General features: G+C 46.6%; 1 protein-coding gene across 1 annotated transcript in view; it reads left to right on the top strand.

Annotated features, from left to right (window-relative positions):
• Nucleotides 1–19851, top strand: part of LOC139047299 (uncharacterized) — a 1527628-nt gene that overhangs the window by 59113 nt on the left and 1448664 nt on the right. Inside the window, exon 2 of the mRNA XM_070521114.1 lies at nt 3309–3505. Within this exon, the coding sequence (XP_070377215.1) occupies nt 3309–3505 (197 nt within the window). The remainder of the gene's footprint in view (nt 1–3308; nt 3506–19851) is intronic.

Below are 19851 nucleotides of genomic sequence, written 5' to 3'. Positions count from 1 at the left end.
TCGCGCCAACTCCAAACACTGGTGTCATAGATAGTCAGATTACCGACCATTTGCCAATATTCATCTCTCTTCAGGGCGAAATACCTCAGTCGGAGCCTTGCTACTTTTTCTCTAATTTTGTCCGCTATAGATTTGTTAGCGCTATAAAAAATACTGATTGGTCTGCAAATATGATCCCTTCATGATCTCGATCGAGCTCTTGAAAATTTTTGCTCCATCAATCTGGCAGCCGTTCGCACTGACACAACTACCGTGAGGTGCAGGAAATATTTTAGGTTCCCGGTAACTCTTGGGTAATGAATGCTATACTGAGTAGTATGAGAAGAAAGAAAACTTATGCAAAGAGACTAAAAAAAAATTTTTCAACTTACGCTTAGCAGCACGCTGCAAAAATTATAGTAACATTCAGAATACCATGCTAAATAGGTCTAAATGGCAGTATTACGGAAATGAATTTGCAAAACACAAGAACAATGCCAAAAAAACAATGGCAACTTCTTAATGCGTTCATGAACTGACCTATGTCCCGCAATACGGCGGATAAAGTAAACTACAACAATAAAATGCGTATTGATTATTGCAGCATTGCAAATAGTTTCGGTGACTACGTCTGTAACATATGCAGCAGACATGATATGACTACTACGTATCCCATTTATCGCTGCAATCATTGTTTTTTTCTCTTTCCCACAACTGTGGATTACATATGCTCCGTGGTATTAGCTCTAAAGAATTCTAGCCCTGGCTTAAACGATATTTCTGTATTTCATCTAAAACTTGTTCCACCGCTTATTTGTGATACACTTTGTATTAAAATTAATAATATTTCTAACTGTGGCATTTTTCCCACTTTGCTTAAAAGAGCTAACATTATTTCTGTACACAAGAAAGGTGATAAAACGAAGGTGTTAACTATCGTCCTATTTCTACTCTGTCCTCAATTAGTAAAGTTGTTTAGAAGTTATTTTGTAAGCGCCGAAATATTTACTTAAAAATAATTTGTTGGAATCTTTTCAATTGGGTTTTCGCGCTGGCAGCTCGACTAACATAGCTAAATATCCCTAACCGACTACATTCATCACTCGATTGATGCGGGCAACTTCGTTGGTTTGGTATTCTCGGGCTTCGCCAAAGCTTTTGGTATGACTAATCATAACATATTTTAACTAACCTAGAAGCCCTGGGAATTATTGCTCCAGTACTAAAACTCCTAAATGTTACCTGCATGATAGAGAAGAAACAGTTATTTATGGAGGTGCTTATTCTGATGCTAAAGTTATTAGTCATGGTCTACCACAAGGCTCCGTAAGCGGTCCCTTATCATTCTGTGTTTGTATTAATGATTTACACCCATGTCTTAAATCGGCCCATTGTGTACTTACGCAGACGATCCTACCATATCGTTGCGTGACAATTCTTCACCACCCTAATCCTTAAACTAAACAATGAGCTTGACTACATTGTTGCATGGTGTTCTTTCAGTCATTCATTTATCAATCCTTCAAAAACTCAATTCATGATATTCCGTTCTAGCCAAAGAATAGTACCTGGTTTGCCTGAGATAACTCTAGACGGTCATCACATTCCCGTCTCCTACTGCGTATCAATTTTGAACATCAAATTAGATTCTAGCCTAAAGTTCTCTCAACACATTGGTACATTAAGCAAAAGTGTACCTTCGGAATTAGAGCATTACTCAAATCAGGAGTGCAGTTCTCCAAAGATGCATTATTAGCAATATACTCAAAGTTCAATGACAGTCACATTAATTATGACATTGTTTCCTGGGGAAACACACTAACTGTCATAACTCGTCTATTCAGCACTTACAAGCAATACGCATTATCAATAACAGTGGGTTTTTCAGGAGTGCTATTCTATTACTTCGTGAAAATAACATTCTTGTTGTAACGAACTTGTTCAATTATCATCTAATAATTATGTTTTCTTAATACCTTACTAAACAGATCTCTTACGAATTCTTTAATTCCAGGAATCTCATCAATAACAATAACGCCTCATTTTCATGTAACTCCAATCTTCTACTACCTACGGTACATTATAGCTACGGAAAAATGACATCATTGGCTGGTACAAAATGGTGGAATCGTTCAGCCATCAGCATTAAATCTTCATCCTTGGGTACATTAAGTCATGCCCTTAACTTGTTTCATATTTATAAGTAAGCTTACGTCATTGATTAACTACTTTTGCCATTTGTATGTATTGACCATTTTTTTATACAACATAGGCTTGTATGCAGCCAACATGTTTTCGTCAATTTTATTTTTCTATGTTGTATTTCCACGATTATGTTCTTTGTTGTAGTTAGCTTGCTCTTCTTTAATACATCCCTCCATTGTTATTGTTACCCGAAGGTCCCGTTGAAGTCTGATTTTGGGACCCTCGTCTGTACATTTTCTCTTAACAGTTCATTCTATCTATACAATAATAAACTGAAACTGAAACAAACTTAATCACGCATATTTTAATGGTTATCGTGTTATATGCACACGCTATAACACGATGCACAGCTAAACCAATGGACAGGATGTCCCGAGGACCCAGTGAGGATCCGTGCTGGACGTTTGGTAAGGCGACCAGCAAAACTCCCCATAAGTAATGAACCAAAATTACGGTGCCAGAGCATCCAGCCCACTCTCTTGAAACGACATGGGGGTTTCATTTTTTACGCGTCGCTTGTATCCTGCTTCAGTGGCAACTTTTGCGGCAGAAGATACAAAAAGTGCGAAAGTACATGGTATCGTGGCTTTCTGTTGAATACCTTTGTTAACAGTGTGGCACTTAGAAGCGCTGCAGCTTGGGAACCTTGTAGCACATGGCTAAAACATGTGGACCAACTGTTCACACATGATTTTAGACTGCGATGAATGCGAGTGTAAACGCGTGGTACGAGACGTCTCGGTTATATTTAAGCAAACTGATCGACCAACATGAGAGGCAGTGGGAATCTTTAAATCCATTGATGCATTTGAATTATTCAACCGTCGCTAACCCTCTTCCAAAGTAAAGCAAATTTGCTGGAAAAACATGGTTCTGTTACCCCTCTGAAAGTTTTCTTCGTGAACATTCGTTTGCGTGCGTTTTCTTGCTCTTTCTTTTTCATTTCCGTTCATGGGTGTTATATATTTCACATAAGAGTTCGCACTTGTGCTGCCTTTTATTTGTCATATTTTCACATTTTTACGTTCTGTGGAGCTTAACATGAAGTTTCCGCGATGAAAGCGAGTGCTATAAACTGCCTTTTCGAAATTGTTGTATTGACAGTTATCGTCCCTCTGTCATAGGACATGCCGGAAGAAGAGCAGCAACTTGTAGACAAACCGAACCAGAGCTCGAATGCAGCGGACTCTGGCAGCCCCACAGCTGCGTCGGAGGATGTATCGCCTTCTGGCCAGGGAGACGTGGCACTTGCGGCCGGCCAGTACAGGGAGCACACGACTGAAAGCTCACGTTTCGAGAACCCGGATGCCAGCATCCGGAGGTGTGCCATTTTTGCATAGTAAATAGCGCCTGAGCGGTCGAGCAGGTTGAGCTGCCAGTTCTCGCCTAATGATCTGTGACATGTAGAATTGCATGAAGCAACACAATAAGTGCAACTTTGTTTCTCAGAGAGCGCAGCAGAGAACTGCCATGGGCAAGAGGGAACGCGGCTAGGGTTGTAATCCACATTAGTTGGCATCTCATGTTTCCTTAGCATAGGAAACCAGGATAGTATCTTTTGTCATCGATTTTTTTGAAAGTTTGTCAGCACATGAGCTCAGCACATATTACAGCCACATTCAAGTGAATTTTTTCCGCACTATTCTCTCCGACTAAAAAGGGCTTAAAATTTGTCTCCGGAGGGCCTGGTGTAAGGCGAGATGCGGTAGTTACTTTTGCTCTCTTGTAATATTGTAGAGACCACGTCTGGGGATCCTTAAATAATGCTGTAATGAGATAAATAATTCAGGCATCTTCGCCTCAAGGCGACCAGGCGGGTAAGCTGCCTGAAGAGCATCTCGAAACACTCATCTTGTTTCGAGCTCCTTTTTTTATGTTGGTCCACATGCGTGCATAACACCGGTTTGCACTTACAAGCAGGAAAGTGCGTCTTCATCAGAGAAAGATTTAGTGCAAATAGTTATTGGGAAGTTTCATTTTGTGAAGGTGGGTTACTTCCAAGGAAAATGACGCTGTGATCACGCGCAATGAGCACCCCCGCGTCGACGCACAAACAGCAAGGAAGTTCACGTGGTTACTGACGCTACATTGATCTCAACGGTGCAATGCCTACTCTGCCATAGAAAAAAGCACGCATTCCTACACAGGCCAAAACAGACACCGCAATATGCACACCAAAAACGGCCGCGTCGAAGCGCAAAGGAAAAGGGTGCCACCACGGCAATTCCTTTCTCCCCATTCAAAAGCTTACTGCTACTCATGGGTTGAAGAGATGCCGCGAACAATCACAGCGAGCACGGTGGCATCAAACCGCAAGCGAAAACAGCCGGACGCGGCGATTCTCTTGTGCACCTGCAATAACTTACTGCTTAGAAGGACATAAAGCTGAGCTAGTTGGTAAGGATTCATAATGCAAAAAAAGTGGGGCGTGCAGACAGACACAAGAGAAGGGAACCGTTCATGTTGTCCACTCCTCTTGTGTGCTGTCTGCACGCCTCACCATTTTAGCCTAATGAATACCTTACTGGTTGCAACAAGCATGTGACGCCCCTCGGCCATAATCTTCGTTAACCCGCCAGGCTCCATAGGGAACATTGGTCACCATGGCGCAATAAACACCGACGAGCACAGCTCCTCACGCTCAGTCATCGTTCGTCACCACCTCGCTGCGGAGCCTGTATGTAATGGAGGGTGCCTCGAGCCCTCACTTCTTCACAAACCCATGCGGGTCGTCCCATGCCACCGCGAGCGGCGAAACACCACCTTCCGTTGCTGCCGCCATGCCCATATACGAAAGGCTCGAGCCGTTCGATGGAGATGGGTCCGCCAGACCAATTTATGAGACCAAGTCCACGTGTTCTTCCGGACAACCGAGACACCCGACGCCCCACAGCGGGACATGTTCCTGGTTAGCTACGGAAACCGCGTCTTCTGTCTCCTGCTCAGCCTTCTCAAGCCAGCCACGGCGCATGTTAAGCCGCTGAGTGAGCTGCTCGCCATACTACGCTCGCATTTCAACCCAGCAGCGTCCACACTAATGCAGCGTTTCCGCTTCAACAACCGGAGCGGCCAGGAAGGAGAAACCCTCGGGCAGTTCACTGCTGTGCTACGAGGGTTAGCGAGTGTCTGCGTTTTCGGGGACCAGCTGGACTCGCTGTTCCGGGACCATTTCATCTGCGGCATCAACAACCCCGCCATGCTGCCGCGACTCCTGGAGCTTCGCGACCCCTCGATGGATGACACCGTGAAGGCAGCGCTGGCAATGGAAGCTGCCGCCAAGGACGCCGGTGAGATTGCCCGTGCGACTGCCTCACCGCCGGCGGAAGCGGCGGTCAACAAGTTGGTGACAAAGGGCAGCACCTGCGGTCGCTGTGGTGGTGCCCACTGTCCTTCACAGTGCCAGTTTCTGAAGCACAATGCTTCAGGTGCGGGATAAATTGGGCACCTGGCACGTGTATGCCGAAGGGGGAGGACGAACAGGAAACAGCAGCAGCAGCAGCCTCTTTCAAGCCGAGATACCACACAACCCGCGGCCGCGCTAGCCCTCGCTAGGGTACGCGGCGGGCGGGGGGGGGGGGGGGGGGGTGCGGCTGCAGGCTCAAATCCTTCCGCGGTCAGGCTCTACATCATGGCCGAGGACCCGCCAATTTTCGACACGTGGCACACAGGCCTTGTACCGTCGTCTGGACCGCCGTACATGCTGACCGTCGAAATCTGCGGGCACCCCATTTTCATGGAGCTGGACACAGGGGCCAGCATGTCATGGCCGGGAAACGGTTCAAGCGTACATTGCCCGGCGTGTTCGTCGAGTCTTGGGGCGTGATGCTGCGCAGCTACTCCGAGCACCTCTCCCAGCTCCAGGGTACGGCAGATGTTAGCCTTCCTCTACTTAACCAAAGGGTCGTCGCTGATGGTGCTGGGCCAAAACTGGATTCATGCACTGGGTGTTTGTCTGCCAGAGTACCAGGAAGCCAGCCTGCATGTGGTGAAAGACGTTCCCAGCCTCCTAATAAAGTTCAAGTCTCTGTTCCAGCCAGAGAAGGGCACATTCTCCGGCACGGCGGCTGGCATCTATGTACCTCAGGGAGCCCGGTTACGTTTTTTCAAGCCTCGCCCACTGCCGTTCGTCCTGAAGGACGGGCTCACACAGGGGATGCAACGGTTATAGCGAGAGCGCATCCTGGGGCACGTCAAGACATCTGAATGGGCCGCTCCCATCGTACCAGTCCTCAAGCGACGCGGCAGTGTCAGGGTCTGCGGGTATTTCAAGGTTACCATCAACCCAGTCGCTACTGTCGAGAAGTACCCGTTGCCAATGAATGAAGATCTCTGGTCAGCATTGTCCGGTGGACAGAAGTTCAGCAAGCTCAAGCTCAGAGATGCTTACCAGCAGCTGGTGCTCCAGCATGCCTCCCGGAAGTTTGTCACAATATCGACAACTTTTGGGCTCTTCCAGTACACACGCTTACCCTTTGGCATGGCCTCAGCCCCAGCCATATTTCAGAGGGAGATGCATAACCTCTTCCGGGGTATGAAGCACGTGGCGGTGTACTTGGAAGACATCCTGGTTACTGGCAGCAACGACAGGGACTACCTGCAGCACCTGCACAACATCCTGGCACGGCTGCAGCATGCCGGTCTTAGCTCAAGCTGGAACAGTGCATTTTCCTGGCCCGCCATGTTGAGTACTTGGGACATGTCATTTCCTAGGCTGGCCTAGCCCCGGCTCCCCGCAAAAATGATGCTGTGCTCAAGATGCCTAAGCACGACAACAAGAAGGAGCTTCAGAGCTACCCTGGCCTCATCAACTTCTACGGGAGTTTTCTGCCACACCTGTTGGAGGATCTACAGCCGCTCCATCTTCTGCTTCGAGATGGTCAACAATAGGTCTGGAAGAAGGAACAGGACCGCAGGACTGAGCATTCCAGCGCAAGCAAAGAGCTAATCACCAAGGCTCCAGTGCAGGCACACTTTGATGCTGCCAAGCCCATTGTCCTCACCGTAGATGCGTCGTCGTACGTTGTGGGAACCGTCCTAGCGCACCCGGACAAGGACGGCGAGGAAAGCCCTGTGTCGTTTGCTTCTCGTCGGCTTCATGCTGCAAAGCAACGCTACAGCCAGCTGGACAAGGAATGCCTGGCCCTCATGTTCGGTGTCGGACGCTTCCGCCAGTATCGAGACGGTTACGGACCACTAGCCGCTGATGGGGCTGCTGGGGCCAGACCAGGCAGTTTCTGTGCAGGCATCACCTCGAGTGGTACGCTGGGCCTTGAGGCTGGCAACTTGCAGTTACCTGCTGGTTTAAGTCCGGGAAAGGACCTGCGACGTGCTGATGCCCTGAGCCACTTGCCCCTCCCACAGGTACCTGATGCTCTTCCGGAACCTGCTGAAATGTTCATGCCTGAGGACGCGTACCCGTAAGTGCTTTCCAGGTCTGCGGTATCTCAAGCGACCAGCCGGGACCCAATGATGTCTCAGGTGGTCAAGGCGGTGTCCCGTGGGGTGGTATTGGTCCAGCTGGCCTTTAGCCACAAAGCCGCTGAGCTGAGCTTGCAGCAGGGCTGCCTACTGTGGGGTTCCAGGGAGGTGATTCCATAGTCTCTGGTTCAGGTGCCACAGTTGCTACAGGTGGGTCATCCTGTCGTGGGAAAGACCAAGATGGCGGCGTGGTCCCATGTTTGGTGACCTGGCCTGTACCAGAGCATCGCTCAGAGGGTGCAGAGCTGCCAAATCTCCAAACAGCATGAGCGGGCCTCGCGTCATGCGGAAATCACGCCCTGGCCTTTGCCACAGAGACCCTGCTCCAGCCTACATATGAATTTTTGGGGACCTTTCAAGGGCCATTACTTCCGAGTGGTGGTGGATGCCTTTTTCAAGAGGGTGGAGGCTCTACCTGTCCCCACTCTGTCAGCAGGCACGACCATTGCAGCGCTACAACAGATCTTCGACGCCCATGAGTTGCCAGATGTCATCATATCCTACAATGGTCCTGCTTTCGCAAGCGCAGAGTACCTGGACTGGCTGACGAAGAACGGAATCCGCCGGATGATGGTTCCGCCGTAAAACCCTGCTTCAAGCGGTGCAGCCGAGCGGGTGATACAAACCATCAACGACAAGCTCAATGAGAGCCAGACTGAGGATTTCTGGACGCAGATTACCCGGATATCGTTACTAGCCACTAGCCGTGCCTCCTGTGAGCTCCTGCTGGGTCGGATGGTCAAGACACCCTTCGACGTCTTACATTCAGACCTCCGATACACAGTGCTGCTGAAGCAGCTGAAGCAGAAGGTGGCGGCTGACTAAGGGTGCTGTCCCGGGCCTATCCCGGAGTTGGGAGCTCCAGTTTTCGCCAAGAACCTCCGTCCTGGCCTACCCTGGTCCACCGGAGAAGTGGTGGCCCCTGCCAGCACCGCATCTCTGCCCGTCCGCATGCCAGACGGGGCCATGTGGCATAGACACGCCGACCACCTTAGGCCTCGCTTCTGGATCTGGCCAGCACCCTCGACTGCCACTTCCGAGTTCCAGCCCGCCGCAGGACTAACGGCAGCACCAGTCGCTTCCAGCGGAGCACCGCCCACCTCGGAGGCGGCAAGCATTGCCAGTTGCGCGGCGCCCGTTGGGCCGGTGTCAAGTCCGGCACCACTCACAAGCCCGACCACCACAGGCTCCCCGGATGGAGCGAGGCTGTCTGAGGCAGCACCTGGCATTGCCACACCTAGGCCATCAACACCGGTGCCCAGGCGGAGTACATGATGGTGGAGGCCACCGGACCGTTACTCGCCTGGGTAGGAGGCACCATCGACCAGCACAAGGCGGAGGCAGAGCATCGGACTTTGAACTTGGTGATTTGTTCTGGACTAACAAACTGGGGTAAGGGCGTGTAACAAGCATGTGATGCCCCCTCGCGCATAATCTTCCTTGACCCGCCAGACTCGGTGGCCTACCAGTCTCGGTAGGCAACGTTGGTCATAGCACCGCAATATTCACCGACGAGCACAGCTGCTCGCGGTCAGTCATCGTTCGTCACCAGCAAGCTGCAGAGTGTCTATCTAACAGAGGGTGCCTCGAGCCCTCCCTCGTTCAAGAACCCGCGCGGATCAAGACACTGCTACACATAGAAATCTATAATCACGAAAGGGGCTGACAGATACAATAGCACACTGTAGTATAAAGGTCATAAACTGGGATGAGGTGCCGCAGAAAGGCTGGCCAACATTTCGATAGGAGGACGTATATACCTCAAAGGCGGGCTCGTCATTCTCGGCATGATACTTTTAAAGGGAGAGTACAGTCAGTCACGTGTGGTTCTAGTCGGTGGCGGCTGGTTTTAATGTAAGAAACTTCAAAGAGAATGAGCGCTGTGAACTGACGACTGTGAGCGTGGTTCTTAAGACGAGGGGACAAGAGCAGGAGAGTGGGAAGTTTAGGAGAGAAGAAAAGAAAGAATAGGAGAGGAAAAGGGACATGAAGAGGAAAAAGAAAGAACATGAAAATAAAAAGGGCCATGGGAGGGTGTTGGGGAAGCGAGAGGTTAGGAAGCATTCAGGGGTGTCATTGGCGGCATGTTGTTGCTTTAGAAGTTCGGTAAGGCGGCCACTGCGCGAGTAACAAAAAGACACAAAAAGACAACAATCGAAAGGATCACTCTAGTAGCGTAGCAGAAGTGGGTCGTGTAATTGTGAAGGAGTTAAGATGGCAACAAGGAGTTTGAAGCAACCCGGTAGCTCAACGTAGGTGTCGTTACAGCGGTATACAGAAATGGTGATACCCTGTGTGGCAGAGCCACCAAAAAGTTCTCCTGGCGTCCAGGACTTTTGAATGTGCCGGTGCTGGCGGTTCAAGAATATATATATATATATATATATATATATATATATATATTGGAGAAATGGATGAGCCGTTTTGAAATGGTTGCGTCGTCCCCAACCGTCCGCTGAGGACGACGCAACGAGCTATGGTAAGAAGAATGATAGGTGTAACGTTAAGGGATAAGAAAAGAGCAGATTGGGTGAGGGAACAAACGCGAGTTAATGACATCTTAGTTGAAATCAAGAAAAAGAATTGGGCATGGGCAGGACATTTAATGAGGAGGGAAGATAACCGATGGTCATTAAGGGTTACGGACTGGATCCGAAGGGAAGGGAAGCGTAGCAGGGGGCGGCAGAAAGTTAGGTGGGCGGATGAGATTAAGAAGTTTGCAGGCACGGCATGGCCACAATTAGTACATGACCGGGGTTGTTGGAGAAGTATGGGAGAGGCCTTTGCCCTGCAGTGGGCGTAACGAGGCTGATTATGATTGGAGAAAAATTGGAGAGGCCTTTGCCCTGCAGTGGGCGTAACCAGGCTGATGATGATGATGGTGATATATATATATATATGTATATATATTTATATATCTCGTGAGAAGTCAACAAACACTCACACCAAGGACTACATAGGGGAAATTACTTGTGCTTAATAAATGGAATACAGAAAGGATAAATTCATCGAAGTTAAAGTGTATGAAAAAACAACTTGCCGCAGGTGGGAACTGAACCCACAAGCTTTGCATTTCGCGTGCGATGCTCTACCAATTGAGTTACCGCGGCGCTCTTTCTCCATTCACTTTCCTGGGTATTTATGTGTACTGTAGAACCCTTGGAGTAGTAGAACTTCGGGCCCCTCGGTTCACCCCCTTTGTTCTCGTTCACACACACACACACACACACATATATATATATATATATATATATATATATATATATATATATATATAATTATTGACGTTTCGGCCGGGGTCCGGCCTTCATCAGAATACATTGCATGGTGTCATTACAGTTAATATACATGTGCCTATCAACCAAATGAAGGTACGTTTAAATAAAAAATGAATAAAATGGGTGAACAAAATGCATCCGAATTGTGCAAAGGATAGCTGGCATGTGTATAGACCAACGGCGATTGCAAACATATAATCTAAAATACAAAGCATAAAAACGCACCGAAATTAATTGTAAGAACCAATCGCCACGTGACAACAGAACGTCAATGTGTGCTCAATATGTGCTATGTTATCAAGCAAACACAGACACAGAAAAAGGGGAATAGCGACGTACTAGTATCAGAAGGGACAAGTGACGGGCTACAAAGACGGACAACTCAATTTTCCTACACATTCATTCATACCACACGCGATGGCATCAAACTTATATATAAGGAAGGATTCGCGAGCTTCTCTATCATAATTTGAACGAAATCCAGATTCAAGCAACGTGACTCTCAGTTTATCAAATGAGTGGTCAGGAAGATGCACGTGTCTTGAGATGGGCAGGTTGGGCAACGTGTTAGCGTGAGATTTATGATTGTTAAACCGTAATCTGAAAGGCACTTCGGTTTCTCCGATGCACTGTTTTTTTGCAGAGCGTACATTCAAGCATGTATATCACGCTTTTTGTGTCGCAGTCGAAATCGCCATTGATTTTTAAACAAAAGTTTGAAGACGTACTAGTAGCCTGTTGCGATGTGACCATGTAGGGGGCATACTTTACATCGCGATTTTCGACAAGGTTGGTATCCGATGGCATCACAGCAGTTAGTCTTAGATGATGATGCTAGTATATCTCGAATATTTCTAGCTTTACGGTATACTGTTTTAGCTGGATCAGAGAATATGATTTTGAGGCGTTCACTTTGCATTAGAATATTGTGGTGTTTCTTTAATACATGCGAAACACCTGAGACTGACGCAGTGTGGGTTAGGACAAGATTTGTCTGGGGTGAGGGAGTTGGTTTGTGCTTAATTCAAAGAAGCGTCCTTCGGTCATGCACGTCTGCGCGTTTTATTGCATCGTCAATTAATTGTGGTGGGTAACTTTGTTTCGCTAAAGCGTATATTAGGGTACCGCAATTTTTTACGGCGACAGCATTAAGGAGCTCGTGTAGCAGAAAAGCCGGCATCATCGGCGTAGGCGCCCGCGGCGTTGGCCGTGAGCGATAAATCACGGCAGGCTCTTCATAAATAAAAAGCGACTTCCACGATGAGCTGGGTGGGAATCAAACCAGGGTCTCTAGAGTGTGAGATGGAGACGCTACCACTCAGCCACGAGTACGATGCTTCAAAGCGCTACAAACGCGCCTCTAGTGAATGCTATGTTGCCTTGGAAACTTGCCCTGGAAAGTTATACTGCGGTGTATATCGGTAATTATGACCATGTAACTTACAGAAGTCGCAATTACACGAGTAGCGAAGTGCGCTTCCGCTACATTTCTTCTGCGCTTTCCGCACACGCAGAGCCATCCTGCGGCAAACACAGAAGACCCCCTCCTCTCCATGTATGGTGCTGCCCCGACAGATGGCGCGCCACGCGCGCATTGGCGCTGTGCGAGGACCGGTGCGAGGCGGGTTGCGGCCCGGACTCTCTCTCCCCTGACGACGCTTCGCCTTGCTCCCTCACGGGCTGCATAATGAAGCGTTCTCCCTTTCTTTAGATCACTATCTGTCTATCTCTCTGCCCGTGCCGATTCACGACATTTGGCTGGCGTGCATCATTTCCCCCTCCAAGACACCGAGTTCTTTGGTTCATTCCGCTTGCTCAGGCGCATGTTTCGTTGCTGCGCCGAACGCTGCGTTGCTCGACGCTCAACGCGTCCGATGCGGGGCGCCTCGTTAGTGATGGCTGCCCCATAGCCCATTGTCTTACACCCCTTGGCAGGTGGACGGGAACGCTGTCGCGTTCCACTCTTGAAGGCGAAGCTTAAGCGTCCTCCAATTCTTGAAACTCTGATTGCTCAGAACAAATTATTTTAAAACGTAAGGCTTGGCTATAAGGAATGCTAGTCTTGCAATGTTTAACGTGACTGCGATCGAAGTGCAATTATTGACATCTATGTGTCGGCTTTTTGTATAGGCCAGTAGGTAGTTTATCATTTCGCACTGAAAGGGTGACGTCAAGGAAGTTAATAGTAGATGCAGAATACGTGTGAGAAAATGATATGGATGGATGGGCATTGTTAAAGTCAGATATGGAAGAAAGCAGTTCCTGTTCCCCATGAGGCCAAACCAGAAAAACATCGTGAATGTAACGTTTGTAATAAAAAGGTTTTAACATCCTGTTTAGCAAAAATTTATCTTCTAGCTGACCCATAAATATATTGGCGTAGTTCGGGCCAATTTGCGTACCCATAGACGTCCCACTAACTAGCACATTGTGCTGTCCTTCAAATTCCAAGTTATTTAGTTCTAAAACAAGGGCTAGCAAAGTTGCCAGTGTATCGCTATTGATGAGTTTCTCGGGTGATACACATTCGTAGCAATTGACGACTGCCATGATGCCATGATGCCATGGGAGTAAGGGAATACATCTACTTCGGGCAGGTACTGACGGCGGATCCGGATCATGAGACGGAAATAATCATAAGAATAAGAATGGGCTGGGGTGCATTTGGCAGGCATTCACAGATCATGAACAGCAGGTTGCCATTATCCCTGAAGAAAAAAGTATATAATAGCTGTGTCTTACCAGTACTCACCTACGGGGCAGAAACCTGGAGGCTTACGAAAAGGGTTCTACTCAAATTGAGGACGACGCAACGAGCTATGGAAAGAAGAATGATAGGTGTAACGTTAAGCGATAAGAAAAGAGCAGATTGGGTGAGGGAACAAACGCGAGTTAATGACATCTTAGTTGAAATCATGAAAAAAAAATGGGCATGGGCCGGACATGTAATGACGAGGGAAGATAACCGATGGTCATTAAGGGTTACGGACTGGATCCCAAGGAAGGGAAGCGTAGCAGGGGGCGGCGGAAAGTTAGGTGGGCGGATGAGATTAAGAAGTTTGCAGGCAGGGCATGGCCACAATTAGTACATGACCGGGGTTGTTGGAGAAGTATGGGAGAGGCCCTTTCCCTGCAGTGGGCGTAACCAGGCTGATGATGATGATGATGCCATCAGGATGTGGAATGTTAGGATAAAAAGATGCTACATCAAGTGTGACCAAAAGAGAACCTTGAGGAACATTGATATCGATTATATCCGACAGGGAGTGGGTAGTGTCGCTTACGTAAGAGGCAAATGTAGCTGGACAAATTTTCTGTGCCTTTACTTATAGCAGAAATGATGGCACGACCTGGATTGTGTATCTTAAGTATTTTAGGTAAAAGGTAAAAACGACCAGCAACAGGACTTAGTGAAATTAGAGAGTGAACCCCATTGCCAGGCACCTTTTTTCTTCTTGACGAGATCTAGCACTGTGCTTTTGATTAGAGATTTGTATTGCTCAGTGGGGTCATGATCAAGGCGTTTTAATACGTCACGTCTGCTAGCTGTCTGTGGGCCTCTGTGGCGTAATCGGACTTGTTCACTATGACAACGGCACCGCCTTTGTCAGCAGGCTTAATATCGATGTCTTGGCGAGAGGACAGGGTATCTAGTGCTTTCATTTCGCTGGCGGACAAATTATGGTGGAAGGGTACTTGTTTTTGATACAATTGCAGAACGTGTCGTTGCACTGCTTTATATATCACACGGCCAAAAATCTATCGCGCTGTGTAGGAAGGACCCAGTGCTTGCAAGAGGGTAATGCGTGTTTCGAACCCGGACCTAGAACTGCTTTTTTCCTGGTATATATATATATATATATATATATATATATATATATATATATATATATATATATATATATATATATATATATATATTTATATATATATATATATATATATATATATATATATATATATATATATATATATATATATATATATATATATAGACAGAAGAGGGGGGAACCAAAACCGGCATAACAAATCGGAGGGTGACATGAGCAGAAGCAAGCGCGGGCAGGAGTACTTGGGAAACAGGGGGCGTACACTTGATCTAAACGCAAAAACATGAAAGAGTATAATAAATTAAGCAGTAGGCAGGAAAAAGAATTTCGAAATGAAGGCAAAGGTGAGGTTAAAAATTAAGGTTAGTTAAGGTAAATGGTAATGCAGCAGGTTAGTTAGTGGCATAATTTGTTTTGTGCCTTGGTTCATGATATCCGAATTTCAGATTTAAGTTACTGCTTTTAAAAATTCAATGTTGCCGGGTGCCAAATTATTTCCCGTCAGGTGTAGGCAATTGAACTTGTGTGTGAGGTGGGATTCCGTATATTTCCTTTCGAGAGCTGAATTGTAAATTTGTTTGTTGCATATAGATCCTTGCTTTGTCGAATACATGACAACGTTCAGTAATGTCCCTGGCTACTGCTATAGGTTAATTGTGTTTTTATCTGCACGGTTAACGTCGACTCTTGTATGAATTTGTGGTACAGGCTCACCTATTGATTATTTGCTACAAGCGGCAAGTTCTAGACGAACAGCAACCTCTAGTCAACAAGAAGGACCTATAGTCTAGAAATACCAGATGCGATGGAAACTTCCACAAAATTAAACCAGTCCAATGGTGTAGACATTTCCAAAACATTAGGTAAAAAAGAAATAGGCGTGCTCAGCAGTCGCTTTAACATTTGTCCCCCGCTCAACACAATAAATGAAACTTGAAAGAGCGTAGATTTGGGGAAATTGATATTCCATAATTTTTAGGTCTTTAGCGCACAAAAAGGGATGAGATGCAGAGGTACGACGCGGACACAACGCTGTGTCCGCGTCGTACCTCTGTATATCGTCCTTTTTTGTGCGCTAAAAACCTAAATCAATCAATGAATTCGAGCTTCACAAGTACTTTTAAGAATTTGCCCGACGAATGCGATGACATTTGTAAAGATTGGAAACCCTTTGTACACTATCACAAGGAAGAAGACGGGACAGGCGCTTTGCATATCAGACACTTTTTTACAGACAAGAAAACACCAGCACCGGGATTACACCATTGAGAGCCAAATCTACTTGGACTCCCGAACTAGAACAAGCCATAGAACTTGACATATACCTTAAAACTGTCAGTAAAGAAATTATAAGGTTATCCAAGACATCTAAGCGACCTAAAAACATATCTGCGCCGAAGAGTCGTACACTTTAAAATCTTAGTTGCCGGAATGATATCGTTTTTCAGGCAGCATATAAGGGTGGAAGTATACTCTTTTGGGCAGTAGACAAATACAAGCGCGAGGCTTACAGACAACTAAACAACCCAGAACATTACCCTAAGCTAGATAGCAATGCGACAGTATCCTACACACTGCCAATTTCCAACAGGCTAAATCACGTTTGGCTGAAGAATTGATAACACCATCAGAATAGAATTTTCTAAACGAAGCAACAAAAGTGCCGGGCGCTTATACCTCCATCCGAAGATTCATAAAATTCCATCCATTGAACAATACACCACTAATATCCCAGGTCGCCCGATAGTATCAAACAATAGCGCCCCGTCAGCGAGCATCTGCATATTCCTTAACCACTTTCTCGGTGACTTGCGCAAAGCACTTACGTGATTTGAACAAGATACGCCCTACCTGCTGTGTATTATCGAGGACAACAATATTAGGGCACACTACCGCACAACATAACTCTCGCAATAGTGCATGTACAGTGTTACTGTTGGTGTACCCTGTACACCAACATTCCAATGCCTGAAGATTTATCTTCGATACAACAAACTCTGGCTCAACACAATGCAAAACACTGTATTGAAGTCTTTTTGTTTCACCTTAATTTAGTTCAAACACATCACTACTTCGAATTGAAGGAGAATTACTACCTACAAATACATGGGACAAGCATGGGTGCGCCTTTTACACCAACCTATGGGAACATATTTATGGGATATTCAAGATACAGATTTCCTATTGCACTGTCAATCTCCACACATACCTACGTTACATAGACGACATATCCATAATATCGGAACATGGTCAAGGCAGTATAGATAAATATGTAGCATTTCTAAATTCGTTTCACCCATCAATAAAACTCACATTAGAATCTTCAACTGAGCGCATAAACATTCTGGACACGACAATATACTTTGACAATGGGGCACTAAAGACAACGCTGTATAGGAAACTTATCGACAAACAACGGTACCTAGATTATGCGAGCTACCATCCTAGACATTGCAAAAGAGGCACCTTTAAAGGCCAAGCCACATGACCGCGTCACATTCGAGTTGAAAACCAATACTAGATAGACAGGGTAGGTCATCTTGAAGAAACCCTATAAAACAGGATCCACCCAAACAATGCCCTTCAAAAAGCTTACACCACTGCAACCAAACTTGATCGAACTGAGGTCCTCAAGCACCGCCCGATGATCACAACAAAAACAACGCCCCTTCTTGCTACTAAATTCTCAAACGCTCTCCCAATCGTGAACATCCTCTGTAAATACTACCCAATTGTCACCACGAACCAAAAACTTCGCAATTTTCCCGACCCGGCCAGAGTAGCCAACAGATGCAACACTTATTTTAACGATATTCTTGTGCATGTCAAACTAAGGACAAACACGAAGCTGGGAACCGGTCCCTGTGGCCACCCCAGGTGCTCTACTTGCAAACATATACAATCTACTACTTAAAGGGACCCTGAAACGATTTTGGCGATTTTCTACAAACGTACTGAGTCGTTAGAGTAGGTTCTTCCGATCATTAATTGATGCATCTAAGTGCTCTGCGTAAAGCGTGTAATTTATTATAAGGTTTTAAAAATACACATCGCTGCCGATCGCAGCGCACTGCTCGGCGGAATTTTAAGCCGCCCCTACCCATATGATGCAAATAACCCATATTACGTCACATGGGCGAGCTATCTGATTGGCTGACCAGGGCGCGTGGTCGATAATTTTTCCAACTTTATGGGGAACAAATGATGCTCGTAATAGTTGGAATGTTAGTTACTTTGTTTTTGTAAAAAGAAAATAACTTAAAGAGAATACACAAGAATAGTTTTTTAGTACACTTCAGCACTTCCGGCACACAGCAAGCGTCGTCTGCTTGTGTTACAACGTACTCCATTTTGACGAGAGCTCCGCGGTCAGAGTCGGTCTCAGTCTTTTCGCGAGCACTATGATTCGACTTTGTTGCCTTGTGGACTGCAAACCTAGCGACCTGCAAACCGCGAGTCCAGTATTAGGGCAAACACAAGCGCAAGGGGACAGGGTCTGGCCGCTTGACTGTGCCGGGATGAGCCACGAGATGAGCAGAAGGGCAAATGTGAACGGTCTGCACGGTGCAGCCACCTGGTGGCACAGAGCTCAACCATACACAGTAGCAGCAACGAAGTGTATTCTTTGCTGCTGGTGTGTATTTTTCGCAGGAGTGTAATCATCAACACGTTGATTTATAAATGTTTAAAATGCTTTACACTTGGTTAGAGCAATATTAGCGCTTTGTTTGACTGGTTAAGCGCTGCGCCAGCAAGTGTCTGGACCGTGCAGACCGATCAGGCTGCTCACGTACGTCTACGCTGAAGTTCCTTCATCAGCTTGAGTTTATGCCTCTAGTCATTTGCCGAAATGACCAGCTTGCCTGTTTTTAGCGGAGTACCGGACACGTTCGGCGCTACGACCGAATGCTCGCAACGCACGCTGCTTCGATAGCTCTCGGTCGACGGCCAAGCGGCTAGCGGAGAGGTCTCGCGCGGGAGGGGGCGTGCTCCTAAACAACCGGAAGTGAACGATGTGACGTTGCATCGTGACGCTGAACCAGTGAAGGCGGAGCTTAGCGCCGCTCGCTCGGCGAGCGAGTTGAGGAGGAAAAGCATAGCTAGGGAGGAGGGTAACTTCTAATCGCTTGCAGCTCCATTAATACGTAACGCTTCACTTAAATTGTGGTGCGAATGTTCTACTTAAGCTGTACCCTACGCGCCTACAAAATTTGTCCGAACCGTTTCAGGGGCCCTTTAAATAAAAAATATAGATTTGAATTACTCACACAAGGTAACTTCGAGTTTCACATGCACATCAGGCGACGTAGTCTACTGTCTAGAACGTACCGCTTGTAGGAAACAATAAATAGGTGAGCCTGGACCACAAATTCATACAAGAGTCGACGTTAACCGCGCAGATAAAAACATAATTTACCTAAAGCAGTAGCCAGTGACGTTACTGAACGTTGTCATGTATTCGACAAAGCAAGGCTCAATATACAACAAACAAATTTACAATTCAGCTCTCGAAAAGAAATATACGGAATCATACCTAATACCTAAGTTTAATTGACTACACCCGACGGGGATTAATTGGGCGCGTGGCAACTTAGAATCTTTAAAATCGGTAACATAAATATGAAATTATCATGTCACCAACCAAAGCACAAAACGCATTGTGCCACCAGTTAACCTTAATTCTTAACCTCACCTATTCCTCAATTTAGAAATTTTTTCTTCCGCCTACTGCACAGTTTAATATACTCTTTGATGTTCTTACATTTATATCAACTGTACGCCCCATTTATCCCAAGTACACCTGCCCCCGCCTGATTCTGCTCACGTCACCCTCCTACTTGTATTCCGGTTTCCGTTGCCCCCCCCCCACTCTTTTTTTGTAAATTTTCAATCATGTATACATTTGAACACCCTCACCAACACATTCTAACGTCCCAGATGCCAGGACACCTTTTTGTGCGCCTCAGCGATACAGGGTATCGTTATTTCCGTATACCGCCGTAACGACACCTACGTTAAGCTGCCGCTGACCGATGAGGTGGACTGCATCGTTTGTAGAACCGCCAGCAGCCATCTCAGGT

The sequence above is a fragment of the Dermacentor albipictus genome, chromosome 7, assembly GCF_038994185.2.
Source record: "Dermacentor albipictus isolate Rhodes 1998 colony chromosome 7, USDA_Dalb.pri_finalv2, whole genome shotgun sequence".
Lineage (NCBI taxonomy): Eukaryota > Metazoa > Arthropoda > Arachnida > Ixodida > Ixodidae > Dermacentor > Dermacentor albipictus.
The sequence above is the reverse complement of the archived record's forward strand: the minus strand, read 5'-3'. Positions and strand labels throughout refer to the sequence as shown.